Below are 25,200 nucleotides of genomic sequence, written 5' to 3' on the forward strand. Positions count from 1 at the left end.
AACGTTTTCGATTTCCCTGCTTTCTTGGGCCGTGGAAGTAAAGTTCTTTCCACAAAAGACTGTTCATAAAATTAATATAAAGAGAAGTAATGAAAAGATACAACCATTTGACCGACAGAAATGCTGAGAAGTGATTTTATTAATACAGGAACAATCGTAATAAACCGGAAGTGACCTTAACAGGGCGGGACTTTTTCAAATTCTCGAGCGGGTGGCTCGGTTTGTTCTCGTCACAACCCAAACGTAACCGTAAAGGTAAGTCTGTTATTGTGTGATGTTAATATTGCGAGCGGTGTAATGCATATTAGTAAACATATCTAAATTATGGCTAACTTGTAACCAGCCTACAAGCTAACCGTACTAGACGCTAGCTAGCGGTGTGGAGTTTGCACCGGAATATGATGTTTTCTCTTGTATTGGAGAAAACGTCACACCAAACCCCATTCCAAATCTGTCAATTTTACTCTGCCCTGCTTATTGGCAAAAATGCATACCCCGTAAACATGACTTAAAACGTTATATACATCGTTAGGGTCCTCTGGTAAATTCGGCATACATATATTCCACCAAGCAGCTTTTGTTTAAATTAAACTTAAACTTTTACAACTGATTCTCACTACCCACCAGTGTGTTTTGGTGGAAGAATATTGGAAGAATTCGGATTTTTGTTAAATTCTTATTCAATTTTTTTATTGAAATAAGAGCTAATTGGTGAATCGAGTATATGCCGAATTTGCTAGTAAGTCTTCATCATCATCAATCAGCTGAGATCTTCTGTCATGTTTGCCGAAAAGGAAGGCAGTAACTGACATAACACGACACAAGAGAACCGTCGGTATGGGTGCTAAACCGTAAATAGCTTTGAATGCCATGGCACAACTGTCCACAAAAAATAAGGAATGACCCAGTAATTCATACAGTTACTGCTAGGGCCATTCATAGTCGTACTGTAAATTATGATCACGGGATAGTGCTGACAGCAGTAATTCAGTGAAGACATAGAGAGACGAGTTAACTTAATCAGCGTCTCTTTCTGTACAGGTGTTCTTGTCATTGCTGGCCTTGCATTCATTGCAGGCACAGAAATGTCTTCAAAAATCCCTAGAGGTGGGCAGAATAATTTAAATGATTGATCTATTTTTGCATTTAATAATCCTAATATTAAAATGACCAAGCCTCTTTCAATCTATACAAAGTCAAATAAAGATGATGTTAACAAACTCCTGTGTGTTCCAGGTTTGCAGCCACTTCCAGAAATGAAGAAAACAGCCAATAAGTTGGGATCCAAAGACACAGCAGCTGTATCAAATGCTAATGCCATCCCTAAAACAGATGGTATCCTCAAACCTCAAAAAGACAATGTACCAAGGTAAGAGACCTCTAATCAACAGTGTGAATAAAACTTTTTTTCTCCCACAAGGAAGAGACTGTGTGGCAGACTATGCGATAAGCGACTCATAAACCCACCTTGGCAGGGGTGCAATGTCCATCTGTGGCACTTAATGTACTGTTATCCTCTTTGTCATTAGACATATTTCATGTAGGTGTAACATTTTGAAACACATTATCATACTGTTATCTTTGCCAGATTATATTGAGATAACAGTGTAATCCCCTCCAAAACCAGACCCTTTGGATCTAATGTCAATTTTTTTTTGTTCTCATCCCCCTGAATATTGTTATTATCAAAAAGATTCAAAAATACTTTGGTCTGCTGTAGAAGTAGGCAGCCATCTCTTTGCTAACAAGGGTCACTAAGTGTGGCTACAACAGATAATGTAATTTTATTGTATTGACAATATTCCAACTTTTGTCTTCCAGAAAGAATTTTACCACAAAAGTTCACAAAGGGTGAGTCATGCATTATATTGGAGTTTGTTTTCCTTACATAGCCTTTTTTGTGACTTAATGTGTTTTGTGCACACTGCAATGCGGCCTGAACTTGCTATAAGCTTCACCCTTGTTTTCACTATGTGTACCTTTCAATAGAGTCTCCACCAGGTATGGGCAACAGGCAGAGCTGAGGGACCAAAATCAGCTTTTGATGGCTACCAATGAGGAACTGCAGAAAAACCTCACAGAGACACAGGTACAAAATGCAATTTTGTAAAAAGAAAAATTCAGCTAGCCTCCTTGTGGCCTATATGCTACTTGTCTTTCACACATCTTTCAAAAATGCTTTGATAATTTACATCCTATTTATTTTTCCAGCATGTGATTTTTGTTGTTCTATACATTCATACTGTTAGAATGTGTTTACCTCTGTCAGTGAACACAGTCATTATTGTATTGCAGCAAAAAGTGTCTGAATTGGAGATGCAGTTCAGTGACCTTGAAAAGGAGAATGCAGATGTTGAGAGACGCCTAAAGGACTGCCATGTTCTCCTAGTCGCTAAAAAAATAGACCCCGGTGAATATGTATCCCCTTTTTGTCAGTCTAATTCCAGTTTTTGCTTTAGTACATTGTGAAATTCTAACCTGTTTTATGTTTTAGTTTTAGGAGAAAGGATTGGAGAAGCTACCCAGCAAAATGAAGATCAAAGAAGAGAAGTTGTGGTACATATTTTATTTCAGTTTACTTCAGATTTACAGTCATGTCTTATTTATCCTATGCTAAATCAAACTTCAAATCAAAGCACATTTGAATTAAGCTCACACACACAAAAATAACATAATTGGAAAAAGAAGCAATAAAATCAGAACCATGCACTTATTTGTCCTATACCACATAACTGTTAAGAAAAAAAAAAGTTTATACTTTATAATTTACACTGTACTTAGATATCCACACAGGGTTTGCAGGGTTTGGTGTGAAAAAATCAAGCCACCTAGTAAGCACACGTCTTTCATTCTCTCAATTTCAGAGTGTCTCCACAGATCTGCTAAGTGAATTAAGGGCCTTTGGTGATATTGCATCAATGCAACGTGCTCAACTAGAAGTAAGTCAAACAGGTTGGACTTTTGAAGTGGCAACCAGTTGTTAAACATTGCCATTTCTTTCACTGACCATTGCAACCATTATCACCTTGCCATTTAGTTTTGGTGATGGAGTTTGTTTTAAATGTCCCTTACTTTACTCATCTTTAGGCAATCCAAACAACAATGAAAGACCTAACTGAAACACGGGATCGTTTGACACAGGAAAGGGAAAACTTTTCCCTGGAGGTTGCCGAAATGGAAAAAGCTCTGGAGGAAGCGGAGGCACTCTTACTGGAATAAATATGAATAAAATATTTTCTTAATTTAAAATACAAGTGAGTAATTACTAAAAATAGTGTATATTAATGTACATCATTGCCCTTTTTTAAATGTCATTGTGATCAAAATTGAATAAAGTGTCTTTTTTTTGTAATTTTGGACTTTGTTTGAAATAATGCAAACACACAGCAGGGTCTTATTATGGGACTCGCTGGATGTATTTGATAATTGTGTGACCTCATGTAATTGAGAATTACCCATGTCCTCTGGGACCCCTTCTAGAGGTTCAGTCGAATTCAAACAACATATTTTACTAATTACTAATGTGTCCTGTGACTGAAGTAGAGACACTTTCAGATTTAACAGGGTGTCTGCAGCTGAAAGTTATATTGTTTAAACTCAAGGCCTCAAAGGACAAATACAGTTCTTAAAAAGCTTCAAAGTCTTCAAATCAGTATTGGAGCAATTCAAATGAAATTGCTGCGGTTTCTTGGTGTTTTTGATTTTTTTCCATTGAGAAATCAGCCCAGTTCGGTCACAAAATCTGTCTTACGTTTCAGCCTTCATGGCATTAAAAAGGTCTCAAAGGTTTAAATTTAAGTTGATGAAGCACGCAGACACTCGCTGTAATGATGTTACTCAATGTAGGTCTAACCAAATATTCCTATGGCAAACTATCAAAGAAAATGGTGCATTGTGTTGAAGCAATGTTTAGGTAAGAAAGGAAATCACAGTGACAAACAGGTAAAATAATAAATTGTATGTTGTAACAAATTTTCTCAAAGGAAAATGCAAAAAAGTTTTCTTGTTTGGAATGCATCATGAAGCCAGTTATCTATAGCACAAAATAAAATGTCAATCTTTACCTTACAAATTACTTAAATGGCAGATTTATAGATTACAAACCAAGCATCTAGGAATGTATCAGGAAAAATGCCGTTTATTATAGCGCTATATCCAGGGGTCAAAGTGGGCCGGAACGATCCGGAACGGCGTTCCGGCACCTTCGATTAATAAGTAAGTAAATCTGATTGGCAGTTCTATACATAATAATGTCAAGCGAGTTCACAGGGCTGCCAACTCTCACGCATTGACCATGAGACTCACGCAATTGACATTTTTCACACGCTCTCACGCCACAAGTCCATTTTCTCATGCAGTGAAAAACAAATTCATAACTGATAACGTCTCAGCGCGAAAAGAGACACTGACAGCACGAGACGAGACAGAGCAGCACCGTGCAGCAGAGAGTTATTCAGACCATCTGAATAGCGAGAAATACACAAATCTATTATATTGTAATTTATTCCCATGCATGGTGCTCAGAGTAATGTCAGTCCGCGGCTCTTCTGCGTCTCTCCCTCTCCTCTCGCGCCGTGCGCACGCAGGCAGGAGTGAGAGTGAGTTACTATGGTTACGGGGACGCTCTGTGTCTCTGTCGCTCTGAAATTTTCTCGCGATTCCCAATAATAAGTTTTTAGGTTAGTATGCCTATGCAAAATCATGAATGTAAGCACCTCAATGCTGGAATCTAGTAATATAACATAATTTTACATTTTTGGTTAACATTATACAGGGTTGCTGTTTCTTGACTTAATCCAAGAGGTTAGGTGGTGTAGAAATGCAGGAAATTTGTTTTAAATTACTATTTTTTTCTGACCCCTCCACCAATTATGTAACACGTCCCCCCCCCCCCCCCCCCCCCCCCCCCCCCCGAAACAGGGTTCCCCCACCTGCCAAATCCCACTTTAACCCCTGGCTATATCACAATGTTACTGTATGTAAAAGTACTTTGGACTTGACTCTCTTCTCAAGCTGACCCCAGTCCATTGACTAGTTATTACTTAGTCCTGAAGCTTGGTTTTGGTTGACAAGTTATCGTAGGGGTTCTCGAAGCTGGCCAGAGTGGTATTAACAGTGTTGGAGTTGGTGTTGCTGCTGCTGTCGGTGGTTTTCTTACTGCTGACCCCATCTGTACTCTCTCCTGTCAGCTGGCTGGTGTTGTAGTAGTAGAGGAACAGGAAGAAACCTGCCGGGCAGAGGAACATGGTCACTCGCGCATACTGTACAAGTACAAACCCTGAAATGTACTGTACATGTGTGTGTTGTGTGTGATGGTGGTCAAATTAGAAATTGTGAGTTACACAGTAGATACCTTGGAAAGAGTTGAGGATGGTGAATATGTAGTAGGAGGGCACCCGCAGGACACCGTGGGCAAAGAAGGCGAAACCCCACGTGATGCCCAGCATGCAGCACAGTCCCAAGACTGTGACAATGCTCCTGCCGCTTCTGCCCACTTGGGCCGCACCCGCTTTCGTTTTCTTGAGGCGGAAGAGCCAGCACACTATGACGATGAAGGTAGTGATGGTGAAGAGGAAGACCAGTGCGTAGTAGCCTATGTTGACGATGTAGTGGACGTCGTCGTCTGTGATCCAGCACCTTGGTATGGAAAGGAAACAGGAATCGAACAAAATGCTTCAAGGAGCTTTATGTAGCTTTTTAAACAATTGCTCGATCTGCCAAGATTTCCTGGAAACATGGTTCAATGATTGGTATTAATTTGGGATGGGACGATATATGGAAATGTAATATATCGCAATACAAAAATGTGACAATATTGTGGGGCTACATTTTATTCTGCTGCATTAATCACAAATGAGACGGATTGACCATCACAATTTCACAAGCTCTCCATCCAGATTATATTATTTGCACTTTGTAATGACATTTTCAAATTGTTGTTTACATTCTAGCAAGCCAATGGCATTGCTAGAAAGCTCAGAAATAAACATAATGCTGTATTGAATCGTGAAGCCCGTATCGCGTATCGAATTGTATCATATTGTCCCATCCCTATTATGAATATATCATGAGACTCATGATGGGAAAGCATATAATCTACAGAAAGCATAACTGTTTGCCAAAATGCAGTCAGGGCTCACATGGTCACGTCCTTCTCATCAGTGTTGATGACTAGTTCACCGTATTTGCCCACGATGAACAGGACAATCACAATTACACTCGGAAGTGCTGGAGATGGGGAGAGAAAAAACAACAACAACCAGTTATCCATTGAGCCGCAGGTGTTTTGTGGAAGCTAGACTTCATTTAAGTCAAGATAGATAGATAAGATAGACATATAATTTTATTTATGTGTCACTCCTCAATGTACAGGTCAAACAGAGCAACAAACACAGTACCCCAATAAAAAAGGAGGTTGAGTACCTCTCATTTAGAGTTATGAGACGCAGGCTAAAAATAATACACATAAAAAAATACTAGAACATATATATATGCATATGTATATACATACACACAAATATACACACACATAAGTACATACATTCGTACAGATACATTGATACACATATACATACATACACACACACACGAAAAATAGAGGTCATATTACACACACACAAACACAAAGAAGTCAAGTGTCCAGTTAGTATGACCCTGTTATGTGCATTGTCCTCCCAAGTGTGACATCATTTTTCGGCCCAAATAAGGGATTCCGGATCCCGTAATGTGAAAATGATGTTAATGCCTTTAACTACATCCAATGCTTTGACTATTTTTGTTTTTGAGGGTTCCTCTATTACATATTTCTTTATTTGTAAAAGCGGATTCTGATGGGTTTAAAGCTGCAATGGAAAAAAATACAAAATCACGAGCTATACTTGGCATTCCAGTATTTTGTGTCTTTATGAAACGAGGATAACATAGATAATAATCCCCCCCATGTTTGAATTCAGTAACGCGTTAAAATATGTAACAACCTTGTCATATTACATTATTTCACCCATTTTATGAATAGAACGATTGGCAAACAGGATCTAAAAACCCCATTCATTTTCAATATAAAAAAATGGATCCAGATGGAATCCGAAAAGCCCCAAATGATGTCATCACTTGAGAGGGTATGCTAGCCCATAAGGTTAATGCTCAAATTATACAATAGTTGTGAAAGCACACAGTTCAAACCTCAAAGAGTAAAGACCTCTGCAGAAAAATGGAGTGCACACACCTGTAGAAAAACACAAATCTATACACTTTATACACTTTTTTTTCTATTCTTTGCACAAACCATTCCGTATATCTCACGGAGGAATTTAACGGTGCCAACTCACCCCAACTGGCAAGAGAGACTTTGAGTATGTAGCGATGGATTATAATCTTGCCACCCGTGTATAGCTGCAGGCAGAGGTGGAAGGCCTCCACAGCAAACCAAGTGAAGGTGGCCAACATGGAGTAGTGCATGACAGCCGCCATGATCTTGCAGCCCACGGCGCTCTTCAGTCCTGCCACCCAGTTGTTGATCAGGAACGTGAGGTTGAGCAGGAACAAGGCCAGAACAAGGTGGATGAGGATGTGCGTGGCCTTACTGGCCTTGGCCCTCCTGGGAGGACAGGTCAAATGTCAGCAAGGTCATATGTATGTAAGAAGAAAAGAAAGCAGAGAAAGGAGACAAAATGCTCGAGACAAAGGATGAGAGTTAGTCAGTGGAAATTTTGATTACAGTAGTCTATTGATAATGCAGAGAAGAAGAATAAACTTCAATAGATCACCAAAAATACAGCAAGTGTTTGAATGCAAAGGTCAGGGCCAGAGTGAAATGCCAGGAAAGCAAATAGAATAAGGACTTCTGTTTTTTTTTCTGTTTTTCTTTGCTCAGGGCATTAGTCCTGGATAAGTTCAAGTTGAGAAATAGACATAATCGGGCCGAGACAAAGAGGGATCCACCACCAGGACAAAACAATAAAATGGACATTAACATTGACAATGAGATAAGAGAACAGATGAGACAGAGAGAAACATGATGAGGCATAGAGATGGGACAGTTAGATAACATTGTTGTTTTCCTAGTACTCCAACAATGAGGCGACTGATCACAAATCTCATTTCCCTACTATGAATATTTTTTACATAATCTTCTACAGTATTCTGCGGTTCTGGAGAACTGCCTTGTTTACATGAACCTCCACCGCATTGACCTAAGTGACACAACATAGCTATCAACCCGAGGTGTTCTGCTTCACTTGCGTCTTACAATATTGCACTGTATGTTGATGATGCATTCCTGCTTTTAAAAAAGACTCTCTCTCTCTCTCTCACTCTCTCTCTCGGATAGGACAGGTTTCATCATGTTTGGTTACCTTAGCAGGAAGTGCATGAAGAGGACTATGCCGAGGAAGAACATGGACAAGCCACAGCCAACATAGGTGATGTAGGTGAGGGAGGTCAGGTCAGCACTAGAGATGGTCGTATTGGGGGGAGACTGCAGAGGTGAAACAAAAATTAGCACTTTTCTGGAGTGAAGCAATTGCATTTCATCACGGGATCAGTGGCAATGGTAGGATGCCATGTTGGTTGATGATTGAGCTTATAAAACTGTACCATCCAAGCCAAATTTGTTGAAGGACTACATTGACTTTTTGGGAGTTTGGCCCATTGGTCACCTTACCCAATATGTGACGAGAGGATTGGCACCAAAATCACCTCTGTGTCTCTAGTTAGCTCTGTCCTGTGCGCATGCTAACGCTTTAGCTTACAGTATGTTAAGTAAACATAGGCGACTAGCATTATCCAAAGTGTTAAGATAAACCTTTTAGTAATCCAAACTTGGTATCAGTTTTTATTTTGCGGCCTGTAGATACATAACTTGAAAACTAACGTTGCTCACTTCCTGCGTAAACAAAACAAGCTACACTCGAAGCCTCATGGGAAGAGAGATCTTCTGCTGTTGAAAGTGCTTCTTTTTGTCACATTTTATGTCTATTTTACCAATCCCCTAAACAAGTATGGCAGGTTCAGACACGTGTCATTATAATTAACAGCCTTAGTGCTGCTACAAGTTCTAATTTTCTCACTGTTAGGATAATGCTAAATGTCTACAATTACTTGTATGCTAAAATGTCTATCTACGAACTATCTACGGGAGACACAGAGAAGATTTTAGTGCCCATCCTCTCGTAACATATTGAGTAAGTGGGCCAAACTTCCATAAAGTCAGAGTAGTCCTTTAAGATTGGAGTTGAGGATTTTCACTGTAATCATCTTTCTTTGTGGGGGAAATGAAAAAATGAGGCAGCTCGAAAGTGCTTACAGCTGTGATGAGCCAACAGATAGTTATGTGAGGTACTTGGTAATCTTTCCAGTAGGAATGCAAATTAGTTCAGATAAACACCGTCATGCTGTGCCAAATTATTGTATCATGCAAATATTACAAGGGAAGTAAAACGCACCATCAGCACAGCGAAAAATGTCAAATGCGAACACTGGCATGTAATGTTGTCTTCATCGACATGTGTCACACATCCATCGCCTGTCCAGTTTGGCCGATTTCCTATGAGATAGCAACCACATTGTTTTTTTTTGTCATTTTTATGTCAATAAATGACAGGGAGAAAGAGGATGCAACCAATCATAGTCGGTGCCTTCTGTCAGATTATGTTTCCAAAATTTTATCGGGTAAAAACTGTAATACGTTACACAGACATGCAACTTGCATGCAAAAATATGCAAAAATACCTTCGCCGTTCCATGATCGACAAGATGGAATTCCCTTCTAGAAATGAAGCAACAGAACTCTTTAAAAATGTGTTCTTTGATTAAAAAAAAACGACTCAAGATACAGTATAAGACAGCATAATAGATGATGGCACGCATTCACTTACCTCTTTGACCTTTCGAAAATTTAGGAATATGTCGTCGGTGAGATTGGCGATCAGAACTCCCATTTCAATTGCTAAAACCATGTTTTGTAGAACAGTGCTGTTGAACTCATCCTGGAAAAAAATGGAACAAAAACAAGATAGTGACTATGACATGTATCCATTATGGAAGTCGGATTGAAGATGTTTTTTTTTGTTTTTACCTTGGCCATATTGTTGAATCGAAGAAGAGCTACAAATGCAGTACCATTGGACGCATTGTAGGCTTTCTCAAATGCTTGTTTTGAGACTGTAACAGATGTCGAAAAGCCATGCAGGCAATCTCTATTTTCGATAATCTGCAGGAAACAGTACAAATAAGTGATTTATCTAAACGTACTGTATTGCGTTGATATGGCAAAGCAATATTCTCTAATTTAAAAGGCTCGGTGTAAAAGGTTGAAACTATCCATTTGAGGCGGAACCCAGTTAAAGGGTAACTTAGGTATTTTTCAACCTGGACCCTATTTTCCCATGTTTTTGTGTCTAAGTGACTAAAGGGGACAACAATTTTTGAAATTGGTCCAGCATTGAGCGAGATCGCATCGCCGGCAGCCGCGAAACGAGCTGCAATGTAATCTGACGGGGCAAATCCCACCGTCAACTAACGTCCACTAAAAGTGCTTGTTTTTGCCACTGACAGGCTCAGATTGTTATTATAAGTGTCTGACAACATTATGGAAAGGACCCTACAGAGAAATGAAACGTTTTTCTTTACCTTTTGCTTGATCCGGTCTGTGTGTAACCAAGTCTCGCTCAAGTCTCGCGAGAGTTGAGTTGTTGCAGGAAGTTACACACAGACAGGATCAAGTGAAAGGTAGGGTCCTTTCCATAATGTTGTCAGACACTTATAATAACAATCTGAGCTTGTCAGTGGCAAAAACAAGCACTTTTAGTGGATGTACATTGACGGTGCGATTTTCCCCGTCGGATTACATTGTAGCTCGTTTCGCGGCTGCCGGCTGATCTCGCTCAATACTGGACCAATTTCAAAAATTGTTGTCCCCTTTAGTCACTTAGACACAAGAAGATGGGAAAATAGGGTCCAGGTTGAAAAATACCCAAGTTACCAATCCAGTCTAAAACGTGTTTTACAGACAATTGGGTGTAATGAGGAAGTTGCCCTGTCATTCGTGATGTCATATTATTGCTGACCCAATATAAAGGTCCAATTCAAAGGAATGCACCCACATTCATGCTGGTGTTGGAGGAGGCATAGCCAAAGGAGACTTCCTCTAGGTCCACACTTTCAGTAACTGTCTGCTTCACTAAGACACCCGTGACTCCTCCTCCCACAGACAGTGAAGCTGAAGACCCATTCATTTGGGAGGAGAGTGAGGCCATGTTGTTCATCACTTCACTGTTGGCAGATAGGAGAATATTCATGCTTTATGTGTTTGAGGCTTGGCGTCTGCATGACAAATCCATTCTAAGTCAACGGTTGTTATAGTCACGTAACTTCTACTTTAAAGCTGCAAAACCTAAATATACATTGCTCTTGTTAACATTTTGAATTCATGCATTTTCCCTTCTTTGATTTCAGTCTTTGATACTTTAAGAAGCAACATGTCTTACACAGCCTTGACAGGGTCAATGTCCTCTCCGTCTTCAATTTGAAATCCTGCATCCACTTCAAGTTCTCCTTCAGGTACTTTCACTGGATTATCACAGTTGTAACAGTTTTGCCCTGATTCTGTCATATTGATGATGTATTTGTCATTATTTTTAGAGTTGAATAAACCTAAAAGAAAGGGACATCTAGTTTTAAGCCCAGCCCAGCATATAAAAATCTCTAATAAGAGATATTCTTTAGTAAGCATTATGATATTATAACATTGAATGGAATGTATATGTCATGAGTTTGGTGTTGTAAGCTGCTTTGCTCCTTGCAACTTGTCCATGAGTGCATCTTTTTATCTTTTTGTTACAGGATGGGAAGGAAGGGATGTGTTGCATGTGTAGCATAGTCATAGCCAGTAGCTACTAGGCTACAAGTCACTGTTACTCCGCCTAAGGTTGCTTAGTTCCATATTGATTAGTAGCAAACAGTACGTAGAATGCAATCACACCTACAGTTTGTTTCCTTCGGTCCGAACCATAGTTGAAAAGTTTACTTTGTTGCATTTTTGTATTCATTTAGGTACATTCACACAGCCCAGTTACAAGTGAACCAGGGCTTGGGGGGTCAAAACAAATCCAGTTTGACTCCACCAATGATTCCAGTCCCTGTGACTTTGGCTATGCATGATGCACTCATCTGTGCTCTTCTTCTCTGGTGTTCATAATAGTTAAGAACACATGAAGAAATAGCTGAACATGAGCATCAGTCCAGACTGCAGTTTGCCCTCGGTTTATTTTGTTATGCTAGGCATTCCAAGCATGATTTACAGCATCCATCTCCTTATACCCATAAAACTGTATGGAACAAGGTTCGAACTACGAACAACATGTTCCCACTCCTAACATACCGCATCAGAGTGGCTGCTACAAATTGTCATCTGCCTATGTAGCATGTTATTCCAGGTTGTGACCACTCCTTTAAACAGCTGAACTGTTTTCAACTTCAGAAATCTCTCCACTGTGCCTAAAAAGTAGCCAGCCGCAGTGCTTTTTCTAAAATGGACGCTTTCCGTTGCTTTAATGTAAAAGATCCTGGCAGTTTGGAAAAAGTGGAATAGTGTGAGCACACCCTTATTTGCATTTACTTGCATTTTGAGTCTGCATTTGGACACTGTGAAACAGAACCTTGGGAGAAACTTTGACAGCAAAACCATCTGGCCAACCAGTGATTTCAAAAGTGAATACCGGAGTGTTTTAGGATTTTTTTCTTTTGAAAAACCCAATTCATTGGTCAAACCTTAGAATCACCTCTGTTACTGGCCATTTTTCTAGAACTAGAGACAAGTTTGATCAATACTATGGGCATGTTGCGATCCCTTCTCTAGAACTAACAATGGTTAGCTGAAAATATGCAACAATGCCGTCCACATCTTTGCTCATGGTTCAGGATTTTGCAGTGTCCTATCTCTTTCATTAAAGGGGCTGAGCACAGCAGGAGCAGCAGGATGAGTATTTTATTTCTCGCACATTTGCTACAGGCAGAAAAGCCAGAGATGCACTGTGTTTTTATATATTTCGAATAACTCCATAGCAACAAATGATCATTTTGGCCAACTTGAGATGGACGTACTGTCTCTGCTGCAGAAGCTGTCACTATATGTAGATTCACTACATACTGCCTTTGTCTCCAATCGGGTAATGCTGCAATTTCCTATGAATGCAAACAGTCAGAGCTTAGCATGATATAAATCCACCCATCTATAGTTTATCAACAGGCTGAACTGAGGTTGGTTGAATCTAAACTGAATTGTAAAAGATATACCTACCGTCAGAAGTTTGATTGAAGTCACACTGTGAGCTAGAATCTGGGTTAGAACAGGATTTCTTATTAACAGTAGAAGAAATTCATTAGGTTTGTGTTTGTGTTTTTACAGCATCGAACCACAGCCCAAGCCCTACTGACAAGTTTTTACACAAATGATATTTTACTTTTAGGGTTGTTTTAACTCCTTTAAAGCTTAGTTGGGCAATTTGATGTGTATACTTACGTGACACAAGTTCACTTTGGAAGACAATGTTTTGCTTCTGCAACAACATTGTGATCCACATAAAATGTGCTCATTTCATTGTCACCTTTGTAATTTAGGAGAGTTGCCAGTTTCTTATTGCACCACTTCCCAAGCAGGATATAGAGACATGATTCCTGTTCGACATGCCATTTTGAAATGTACAGTAGATGAGAACCAGATATCTCCTTCAGCTCTGGTGACTTTTGGAGGCACTTTCCTGTTCATTAAATACAAACACACAGTTTGATTTTTATTTGGTGACATTTTTATTTGGAATCCAGTGAGTATAACAAGTAGGTTGTACACACCTTTTTGTGTAGCTGTAGTCTTTTTCAGAAATGTCACGCAAATGTCCTTCTTTGCTTCTGTGAGGAAAAGAATACAGATTTTGGAGCAACATATAATAATTTAATAATACTAAACTTGATCAAGGCAGCAATTAGCTAAAAGCAGAGTTTACAAATTATTTTTTTCACAAAAAGGCATAATATCCAGGAAGCATTTATCAATACACAGGATATGATGTTAATATCCCTTGTGGCATAATCCAAGGTGAGCATTCATATAGAGGCCCAATTCAGAGTTTAACAGAATGATATACTACCATACCAATGAGTAGCATAGAAAACATCAGGCTACACCGTCATAACTCTACAGCACCATAAGACAGGCAGCAACATTCACCAGCTACCTACTCTAGCTTCAGGGTGAGTGAGTATAGGCAAATCATTGGGGTTATCAAGTGGGCACCCTCCTTCACCCATGTGTCGTTGAATTAGGCCCACGACACCTCAAGAAGGCTCAACAGTGTATTCCAGCGTCCCAGAAACACCCCCCTCTTTGCCCAGACTCAGCAGACCCAAGTCCACTACACTGCTGTCGCTGTCACCTGCACCTAGTTGTCAACAACACTACTTTACATCACACACTACCATCAATATCCCTTTCTATTCAGAACATTAAGTTACACGCTACATCTAAACCCTACCAAGTCACACATACTATGACGTTTATGTCCTACACTTGCCCCAGCAGAGAGCAGATACCGACCGACTCAACAGTCCGCATAATACACATTGTATCTGCTTAGGCAAAGCTATGTCTGACTGGCCCTGCTGGCTTGTCTGGCAGCTTCTCATTGAACGCCAGGACCTGCTCAGCTGTCCAGCCACCCTCAATGTTTATATAAGTCACACGATTAATCAAAGGCCCCATTTGTGCGGGCTTCAAGTATGGTTGCTACCAACTTAATCTGCAAACAAATTCTAGCACAAGACTACCTGTTAAATAGTTAAATCAGGATCACTTTAATTCAACAAGTACAACAGATAACCAGAGTTGGAGTAGCCTCTTGATGCAAGCTGGAAGTTGGGGCGGGGTACACGTTTCTTCTTGTACTTTGAAGACTAGACTCCACACTGCCACCCTCTGGTAGAATCTTACCATTACAGCTCACACAGATCTAGGGACTTTGTTCGTACACTAACTGACTTAAGTTTTTATTGATGGCACAAAAACAGCATGCAACTTAATATTTAACACATCTCTGACCTCTGAATGTGTTAAATCTTTACTAACATGTAGTAAAGTGGTGTTTTACTTATAATGCATCTGAACGCCATTTTGTCATTGGAGTGGATTTGGAAGAGTTTTTTTGCTGTTTGTGCAGTTTAATATATATATATATATATATATATATATATATGTATATATATATATATACATATATATATAAGTGTTGCTCTGCTGCATAGCATGAGCCAGACTCGAAGAGAATAGAAGAACAAACGTTTAGAAGTTAATTGTCTTTGGCTTTATGTCATGTATGTGTGTGTATGTGTGTATCTGTATATCCTTGTGTGCTGTTTGAATGAAACATTACACCTCTAAAAGGTAAACCACCAGTGTAGAAGTGAATATATTCTCCTGTGAAAACATATAATACTGACAACAGTGCAACTCTGAATTTGTTTTTTGAGTAAATGGGTTTATTTTTGAAGGGAGCACCCATTCATTCATTTTCTTTTACATTTATTCCTTCTCAGGGTTAAAGGACTATACAGATTTTTTAGAAGTTTGGCCCATTGGCCCCCCTTATCCAATATGTGACCAGAGGCTTGGCACCAAAATCACCTCTGTCTCCCCGGTAGGCCTATCCCAGCATTTAGATCTATGGGCAATTTAGAGCTCATGTGACTTTTAGTTATTGAAAAAGGGCACCTTGTGTTCTAAAAGACAGCCAATCACAAAGAAGAGGAGGCGGGCCATTCTCAGCTTGACTTTGGCACCACAAAGGGAGCAGTTATTTTTCAAAAGCCAGAACCAATCATGACACAAGGTGCCAACGTTTTTCAATAACTAAAAGTCACATGAGCCAATTTAGAGTTTCCAATCAACCTGACCTGCATGTCTTTGGACTGTGGGAGGAAACCGGAGTACCCGAAGGAAACCCACGCGAACACGGGGAGAACATGCAAACTCCACACAGAAAGGACCGGTATGGGAATGGAAGTCGTGTCCTTGCTGTGAGGTGACAGTGCTAACCACTGAGCCTCCGTGCTGCCCAGAGAACTATGAAGGTTTTTCTTGGCAAAACTCCTGAGAACTTGCATGATGGATTTTACACTCAGAAAACATTCACCCACCCAAGTCACAGAAAAGATCGATTTTTTGTTCAGTTTTGAATCGGGCAAAATATGGCGGTTTCGCAAGTATATCGCCATCGAGCTTGTTTTCTTGGTCTTGGTGATACCTCAACTATTTACATCAAATGAGCTCAAGTCTAATAAGGGAACTTACCACAGGTGTCTCACAGACACTACTGATCAAGCCTATGTGGCATATTAAGCACATTCCACGTTTCCAATTCTGTGGACCGTCATCCATGGCAGTTAGCTAACATACCATAGAATGCCACGTCTTGTAGCGTAGCCAAGCTCAGCATGTGTCTAATAGAAAGGCATGGCTTCACAGTTGCAAAGCTAAACATCTGTAGCGCTAATGTTATCTTTGTAAGGACCTAAGCAAAATTACAGTGAGACAAAACAGTCACAGCCAAAAACGTAAGACATTGCTAAGGTAAGGCAGTAAGTTAATGTAACAATGTCTTTTATTACGTTTTTGTCTGTGGCTGCTTTGTCTAAGTATAATTTTGCTTAGGGCCTTACAAAGATAGAGCTACAGGACTGAACTGTCCTGGGGCACAGGAATAACATATGGGAATTCTTCAACTTTGTGCCATATTTGTTCGGCATTTTTGCCTTCATTCGACAGTCTATAGTGAAGAGAGACGCCCCGTGTGAATATTTTCTGAGTGTAAAATCCGTCATGCAAGTTCTCAGGTGTGCAGCTAAAAAAACCTTCATAGAACACTTCACTCCACATCTGTGTCCTTGGGCACACAGCAGCAGCGAAGTGCCTTCATCATCCTGGAGAAGCGTTGGATTCCCTTCAGCATCTTCTTCTTCTTCTTCTTCTTCTTCTTCTTCTTCTTCTTCTTCTTCTTCTTCTTCTTCTTCTTCTTCTTCTTCTTCTTCTTCTTCTCCTTGGGCTTGCTGACCTCTGAAAATCAAAAGAGCAAAGTCAATGCCTCATCCGACGTTAATGCAATTAACTTCAGTGTGGAAGGACTGGACGATTCAGACACAAATTGAGGTGAATGTCTCCTACCAGATGTGGTGTTAGTGGACTCTGTGTTGTCCAGGTGTTGGTCCATCTGGTTCAGAGCAGCGGCTGCAGCAGCGCTGCTCATGGGAACCGATGCAATGTCCACAGCGGCAGAGTCCACAGCTGCAATAGCTGGAGCTCCAGCCTGAGAGGGAGTTGTTATTATTAATCATAATCCCATTCATTATTGGTTGAGTCCATTTTTCTACTGTACAATATTGCTAATATATAAAGTACGCTCAGCGAGTGGCGATTCCTACCTCTGTTGCATTCAGTGAGGGAGTCGTCTCAGTTATGGCAGCAGCCATGTCAGATTTACTGAGAGACACGGCAGCGGCCATGTTAGTTTCACTGAGAGACTCCAACTTGAGACCAGTATCATACACAAAGTTGTTCAGAACAGCCTGGGAGCTAAACACACACACACACACACACACACACACTGCACTGTTAGCATACTATTCCTTCAAATGTTATTTGTCACAACGCCCTATAACAGTCATGCAAATTTCCCACATAAGTGCACATACTCCCTGATCTGCTCACATTATGGCCTACCTTTGACCTGACCATTTCCCTCCTCTTCCACTCTTATCCGAGGGATGAGTGGAGTGAGCAAAGGAAATAATCTTACCTAATTTGGTGGTTATCACTCTGCTGTTCAGTGCTCTCATCCTCCTGCATGCTGTCCATGCATGACATAGGCTGAACCACGATGACACGATGGCATGGTGCTGTAGAAGTGCTGAAGAATGAAGAAGACACATGCAGTTAACATACTGCGCCCTCAGATTTGATGCAAAGCAGATATATAAGGACTTGCACGCACGCCACACGCATAGAAACACACACATACACTTACTCAAAGCTGTAGTCGGAGTCGTTGACGAGGTGGCTCATTGTAATAAATGGATGGGCGAGGACTTCACTGGGGGTAATCCCCTCGCTGGCATCCATTTGAAGCATTTTCTTCAATAAATCTACAAACTCACTTCTATCATCATCCCTGTCCTCTTCAGCAAGCATCTCCTAAATTTGGAAACAATAAGCAAATTCCAACCGAAAATCAGACTGACTGATGAAAAGCGAGTCAATGAAAGTCATGAATTCAGCCAATGCTACGTCTTCATTTTTCAGCAGCTGCCACCTACTTGACCACCTACCTCCTTCAGTTCATCCAGAGAGTTAAGTTTGTAGAACCTGATGTCTTTGGGTCGTGTCCATGCTCTTATGAGAAACTCCCGTGGAGTCTAAAAGAATATCAAGCCCATTTGAGATACCTCTTAATCACTTTAGTGTATTTACTGTTTTACACTTCAAACAAATAATCTCAATCAGAGATGTTCAAGAGAAAATGACAGCCAAAGAAAGGGTGTTGTGGTACCAGGAGCCTCCAGCGTCGGTGAGCTTTTTTGAAAAACGTCTTTGTTTTCAGCCCATCGTCCAGCAGGTGGTCTGCAGGCTGACCCAGGGTGTCGACGATGGCTTGCATCTGGAAACAAAGCATAGCATCATCTTTCTAGACTGTCAGGACTCCATACGCTTTTGGTGATTTGTCTGCTGTGATCATTATCTGCTGCTCTTATAACAGCTACTGTAATCAATAATGAACATCTAGACCCCGTCATCCTTTACAGAGTGAACTGAGCCTGGCCAATCAGGAAGAGTATATGTAGATGCAGCAGTACTAGATGTATTCGGAACAGTGTCCAGCTATAGCGAGGTACTGACCCGTCATATTCACACATCCCAGGGAAGACTGGAAGGCCACAATACAAGTCCATCATCACACAGCCCAGAGACCACATGTCGATGGCCTCAGAAAACGACCCAAAATGATTTCTGGAGACCTGAGTGTGGAAGAACAGCAACACACAACATGAGAAACACTGTCATGGTCTGAGGTAACACACACTCTGCTACTTATTTACAGTAGAACTGAGAAACTGCAAGCACACTCCAGTAGAGGAGTGATCCATGTTCCTATAGAACTCACCTCCAGCAAATGGGCTGAAAAAGAGCGCCAGTCTTGGCTTCACGTCTCCTTATGGCCAAGCCGAAGTCGATCAGCTTGATCTTGAGCAGCTGTGTCACATGATCCACCAGCATGACGTTATCTAGCTTCAGATCTGTGTGGATCACGCCAACGCTCTTCAGGGCGTCGAGTGCTGTGGCCAACTGCAAGTACAAAGTTGGTCATAAAATATTGTACATGTGTTACAGCTGAACATTTGAATTTGGCTTTCTATCTGATAGTATCTGTACCTGTTAGATGATGGGTCTGATGTCATTTAAAGGCAGAGGGCGAAATCTTCTGCGCTTCATGTATTCCAACAGGCTGATGTCCAACTCCTCGAACACCAGACTAAAGCTCCAGAACGTACTGAAGGACTCATAAATAAGTCACGATGCGACTCTTGTCTGGGTCCAAACCTCTGAGCTGTTCTAGCATGAAAACCTGGGAACACGTGACAAGTTTGACATGCTTATGTTATCAAAAGATAGTTCACGTGTTACATAGCAAACCCTTTAAATGGCGAAGGCAAAATCTGACCAGCTAATCAAATGCAACAGAATTCTTTTGCAAGTGTAAACATCAAAATCAATAAAGTAGCCCACCTCTCTTTTGCCGAAACTGCGTAGACAGATGTTTTTTGTGGTCTTTACAGCCACAGTCTCGACGGTGTCCTGTTTCAGACATTGGTCCACTGTTCCGTAGGCCCCCTCTCCCAGATGGTTCAGTACCAAATAGTTACCACCCAGAAGTGCACTGTCCTTCACGTCTTCCATTGATTATTTCTTTTTGCACAGAAACTGAGAGGAAAATGGGGAGAAAAGAGAGAAAAGGCGTTGCTACTTTCAATCTCTTTAGTTAGACTATCTATCTATCTATCTATCTATCTATCTATCTATCTATCTATCTATCTCTCTATCTAAGGAGGAAATTAGTTAACTCAGTTTTTTTCCTCCCTTTTAGATAATTTTCATTGCATTTTAGAAGCATTTACAATGACTAGAATGATTTAGTTAGCGTCTTGGGCGTCTGAGTGTAGTTTTAAGTTTAGGAAGCACTTGTCTAAACATAGCCTATTATGCTACATTTTCATTGTTTAGTAATGTAGGCTACACCACTAAAGGCTATCTGTATTTTCTGCAGTTAGTCTCCAAATTGACAATCCTAAAACTCATTATCTCTGTCTCTCATTATCTAAATACCTACATACCTACTTACCTAGCTATCTATCTACCCACCTACCTACCAAGTTCAGGTTGGTATGGTTTTAGTTTACCTTAAAGACAAGTAGCTATATTCTCTCTGACCTCCGACTTGAGGAAAGTTTAGAAAAAAATAACAGCAGGCGGCTACTATTAACTTAGTCAATAATCTTCCTTTCTTCAAGTCGGAGGTTGGAGTTCAAACTTGTCTAGAAAATTGCTCAAGTCAAATTAAAATCATACCTGACTGAAAATGTGAACATCATATATATATATTTCACCCCTCTTTCCACCTCAGGTTCAGAGTTACAGCATCACTGGACCTTAGATACTTTGATACATTAAAGAAGAAAACCATTGACTTACCTTAATCAACTGCAACAGTAAACTGAGAAAAATCCACATCTTCATCATCCACACTTGATGCATTAGTTCCACAACAGCTTTATGATGCAATAATCTACAAATTCTCAGGTTTTGATTGCGCAATTAAAATTGGTTCCAACCAGTAGGTTAAGACAGTATCCTCACACCAAAATCACATTTAGTCCAATAATAATGTAGTAAATCATGTACTATCAGATAAATTGAGCAGAAATAACTTTTCATTTTAATAGAATTGAGAAAAAATGCACAAAGTGGGTGGAGCAGGGCGTGAATACTTTTTCTTGCCGTTATACTTGATGGATGGGATGATGGATGTGCTGTAAAACATCAAACTCCTTAAAGGTCCCATATTTTACACTTTCTAGTGTTTTATTGTACGTTTTGAGGCCCATTAAAAAGAGTTTGTGTGGTGTCATGTACTAAAAATACAGTTTTACATGTTAATTTTCCAGCATCTCTCTGAGCCTTACCAAGAACAGGCTGTTTCTGCTGCTGTGTCTTTAAGGCTCATTAATATTAACGTCCCAATATAAACAATGGCAACCGCTCAACGTCAAACGTAATTTGATCTGCAAATACTGGCTGATCAATGGGTCCTGTAAGTTATAAAATGTCATGTAACAGTCAGCTACAGAACATACAGGGGGTGCACAGAATAATGTAAACACTTAGGTGAATTATATGGGTTGCCTTGTCCTTGTATTGTTGGGGTAGTCTCAATCCCTAATAAGGCATGGGCAGTGCTAACCACTACATAATTATCTTTAATGAAAAGCTACGACTCGGTCCGAACATGACAACAAGCTTTAGGAAAGAGATGAAAACAGCAACACAGCTGGTCCGTGTGTGTGGCTATTTGTTTCTATCATTAGGTCTCGCGGAAATCTCCACGTAGCACACATTAGTCCCTCGGGAAATTGCGGGAAAGAAGCCGATGTTCGTCGGTAAACCTGTCGTTTGTTCATAGATTTATCTGCAAACCACGATAGTGTGTGAAAGCAACAAAGAGAAAAAAGTTGAGTCATTATTGTTTTTGTGTCAGGTTTGTATTTTTGAATGCATTTTTTTTGTAGGAAACAGCGAAGGCACGTCATGATGTGAGCAAACACTTAACAGTGCAAAGAACGCAATATCACGTATACCACCATAACTGTGTAACAATGAACAACTTTCAACAATGGGTAGTCAGTCAGTCAGTCAGTCAGTCAGTCAGTTACTACTTTCACCCTTCTAGGCCGGTCCCAAAGCCAAAATGATGCTATAACATGGAGCTTCTGAATACATATCCCTTGTTGGAATCAACATATTGACCATTGATGTAGAAACTGTAAAATGAGTAAGACTTATTTTTTAAATGTTACTTGCAAACTTTTTCATGACTGGTGTACAACGTCCAGAGATCTGTGTGAGCTGTAGTGGTAAGATTCTACCAGAGGGTGGGAGTGTGGAGTCTAGTCTTGAAAGCACAAGAAGGAGGGCGGAGCTAGACGTGTAGCCCCGCCCAACATGTAGCCCCGCTCCAACTTCCTGCTTGCATCGAGGGGGTACTTGGGGAATCTGACCTGGTTAATTGTTGTTGACACATTGCATAACAGTTACACAATACAATATTTTTAGATGTGATGTCAGCTCATGGACCTGGAAAGTAACTCGCTATCACATCCTCACCGTTAGCCAATGTGACCCCTACTGGCCATTAGGAGGCATGGCACTGTCTACAGACCATAGACCGTAAAAAATAACAGAAAGGAGAGGCTTGCTGTTTAAGGAAGCTGACGAGATCTGTCTATCTACTGTCGCCCTGCTGAATTACACAGCATCACCCCATCAGTGTAGACAACCAGCAGCTGTCCTTATGAGCAGGAGGCTGAGAACCCAGCTGCCCTGGGCAGATCTCAGAGCAAAATCTCTAAAAATGAAAACTTCACTGACAGTAGAAAACTCTTGACATTGGTTAAAGATTGAACCTAGGTTGTCAGAGTTGAAGGCAAGCGTATACACCCATCCACCACCCTGACACAATACCCTTACGTTCCACTGTGCTATTTCCATGTCAGACTGCTGCCTTTTTCTACTTGTGTCTCCTTTACATAAACCTTTTGTGGTGGGAAAACGTATTTCTCTCACTTTTCATGCATGGAGCTTGTGTTTGCGTTTGAATACATTGCGCTTATTTCATGACATTTTGGGAGACCAGGCTGTACAAGGACCGGAAGGAACAGAGAGTGGCGCCATCGATGAGCCTAGCATGCAAACAGGTGTGCAGCAAAAACCATCAAGCTTCACAGCCGAGAGTGGGAGTGCCACCGATAGCTTACCTGGTTCAGGTGTAGAACAAGAACACCCACGACCACATATTGTGAAATCTAAAAGATTGAAGAATTGAGGAATGTTAGTTGACCAGCAAGGACTTGTATGCTTCTTACCAAGATTACTGCACAGCAGATTGGACAATTAGTATGTGTCAGTTATTCATTGTTTTTATTTTTATACAGGCAAATGCATCAAGACCGTAAACATATGCGTATGGCATTGAGTGCAGCCAATACACTGTATAGTAGAGTGTAGTATAGTGCAATGCATACTGTATAGTAGAGTATAAAGTATTGTGTGTGTGTGTGTGTGTTTGTGTGTATGTTTGTATAGGCGTGTGTGTGCTCGCTCAAGGGTTCTCTATGTGATGAGTGTATATGTTTTCTATGTGATATGTATTTTCATGGCAGTTTACCCTACTTTTGTATGCGTTTTGCTTTTATTGTTTTTCATGTAAAAGATATTGGGTTTCTCTGTGTTTAACATGCACTGTACAAATTAAGCTGAATATTTAACAGCAACCATAGCATTGATTTGGAATTTGCAATGAGTGAACAAGAGTCTGACATATTTATATTGCCTATGGCATATCCCCAACTTTTAAGCAATAGTTTAATTAAATGTGCATCATAGCTTTTACTCACTAGGTGAACGTGAGGTTGAATAGATGACACCGCTGTAGTTATCAGGAACAATAAAATTATCTTTGTTTTTGCCAGTCAAACACTCTCTGATCTTCCGGCAAAAGTTTCTGTTTTTTCCTGGGGCTGAAAAAAAAAATGTCTTAATCAAATCGGACGATAAAGCTTTGATGATTTACCATGATGTTTCATTTATGGTAAACTTCTAACATTAGATTCAGATTGTTTTCAGTTGTCCCATTTTATGCTAAAAAGATAACTGTCCTAAGAGAATGACACAATGCAATACATCCTCACTTGTTACTAAAGTCCCCATTAGGCTGTAGGACTTGTATATACTTATCGACTTATAGTGTCTACTCACAAACAGGGCAGATCCAGAGAAGAACCACCAGCAAAACCCAAGTCATCCAGCTCTTTTGTATCATGTTCTTCTGACAGCATGGGGTCTCAATCATATTTCATTAGTCAGGGTGCATTTTCCATTCACTGTCCTTTTTCCCTGAAGCTACAATACATGAACAACAATCATTCCAAAGTACTTATTCTGTAACAGATTTCGAATCTAATGCCACTCTCCCAAAAAAGTTTCATATGATTGTTCATCTGTATGGAATGACCAAAGTATTTTTCTTCTTACCTTCCTCTGGTTTAGGCAACACCGACGCACTGGAGGAACAGGAGTGCTTACCAAGAGTGAATGAACCTTTTGAGGTCCGAATGCCACTTTGCATAGCTGCCCGCTGCTCAAATTTGCCTTGCAAACTCACCGGGACCGAAGACAACAACAAAACATTTGAATCATCATGCCACCGCATTTCATCATTACACTGGGATGAATGACTGTCATCACAGTGTTACGTAACCCTGGCCATTTCCCTACAACAGGGGAGCAAATATTGTTCAAGATCTGATTATCTACATAGAGTAATAATGTTTTATAACAGGTTTCAGGGAATGAATGGTAGTTATAATGTCGGTCATGAGACTGTTGTCTGCTTGGACTGAAATATGTTGTGTTGTGTACATACTCTGGACAAGAGTTCAGACAAAACTACACAGTGGGGAAGAGATGTTTAATTTGCAGTAATATTAATACAAGTACTGGCAGTTGACAATGTAATAGGTAGTTGTTAGTTTTAACTGCATTTAGAAGTGGAAATTTCAAAAGCAGCAAGGAATTTTTATGTTGATGAAATGTTCAATGGTTTTGTTTGCATTGGCATGTAACATAATTGCCTCCTAGTGGCCAAGTTCTATCCAAAAGAGGCACAACTGGACATAGTTTTGACCGAATCATGTACATTCTATCTGTTACATTATTATCATTAATTCATTTCATTTGGTATTGATGTGGGCTACAATGTGCATGTTGTGTCTAGTCTGACCCAAATTCAATGTAAAGGAATGGGCTCAGAAAGTGGGCATGAAAGAATC

At 40.2% G+C, this 25,200-nt stretch overlaps 3 protein-coding genes across 3 annotated transcripts; 1 reads left to right on the forward strand and 2 right to left on the reverse strand.

Annotated features, from left to right (window-relative positions):
* The first annotated feature begins 161 nt into the window (after positions 1-161).
* On the forward strand, positions 162-3,330 carry knstrn (kinetochore localized astrin (SPAG5) binding protein). Its single transcript, XM_071921344.2, has 9 exons — positions 162-255; positions 1,042-1,107; positions 1,237-1,369; positions 1,822-1,851; positions 1,990-2,089; positions 2,296-2,410; positions 2,495-2,556; positions 2,865-2,939; positions 3,088-3,330. The coding sequence occupies exons 2-9, from the start codon at positions 1,086-1,088 to the stop codon at positions 3,217-3,219; spliced, it is 669 nt and encodes a 222-aa protein (XP_071777445.1). The 5' UTR covers positions 162-255; positions 1,042-1,085; the 3' UTR covers positions 3,220-3,330.
* Positions 3,331-4,962: 1,632 nt separating this feature from the next.
* On the reverse strand, positions 4,963-23,795 carry LOC139928711 (adhesion G-protein coupled receptor G2-like). Its single transcript, XM_071921354.2, has 17 exons — positions 23,767-23,795; positions 23,128-23,175; positions 13,849-13,905; positions 13,605-13,757; positions 13,298-13,336; positions 13,102-13,182; positions 11,487-11,652; positions 11,103-11,271; positions 10,076-10,210; positions 9,876-9,986; positions 9,730-9,766; positions 9,444-9,544; positions 8,355-8,476; positions 7,329-7,597; positions 6,141-6,228; positions 5,354-5,637; positions 4,963-5,227 (listed from the first exon to the last, which is right to left on the reverse strand). The coding sequence occupies exons 7-17, from the start codon at positions 11,609-11,611 to the stop codon at positions 5,043-5,045; spliced, it is 1,626 nt and encodes a 541-aa protein (XP_071777455.1). The 5' UTR covers positions 11,612-11,652; positions 13,102-13,182; positions 13,298-13,336; positions 13,605-13,757; positions 13,849-13,905; positions 23,128-23,175; positions 23,767-23,795; the 3' UTR covers positions 4,963-5,042.
* Positions 16,696-18,191, reverse strand: LOC144542782 (uncharacterized). The gene is made up of 6 exons (XM_078290048.1): positions 18,069-18,191; positions 17,841-17,951; positions 17,467-17,617; positions 17,210-17,351; positions 17,092-17,101; positions 16,696-16,735 (listed from the first exon to the last, which is right to left on the reverse strand). Exons 1-6 carry the CDS (start codon positions 18,170-18,172, stop codon positions 16,696-16,698), a joined length of 558 nt encoding a protein of 185 aa, XP_078146174.1. The 5' UTR covers positions 18,173-18,191.
* Positions 23,796-25,200: the final 1,405 nt, after the last annotated feature.

Source organism: Centroberyx gerrardi, chromosome 18, assembly GCF_048128805.1.
Source record: "Centroberyx gerrardi isolate f3 chromosome 18, fCenGer3.hap1.cur.20231027, whole genome shotgun sequence".
Lineage (NCBI taxonomy): Eukaryota > Metazoa > Chordata > Actinopteri > Beryciformes > Berycidae > Centroberyx > Centroberyx gerrardi.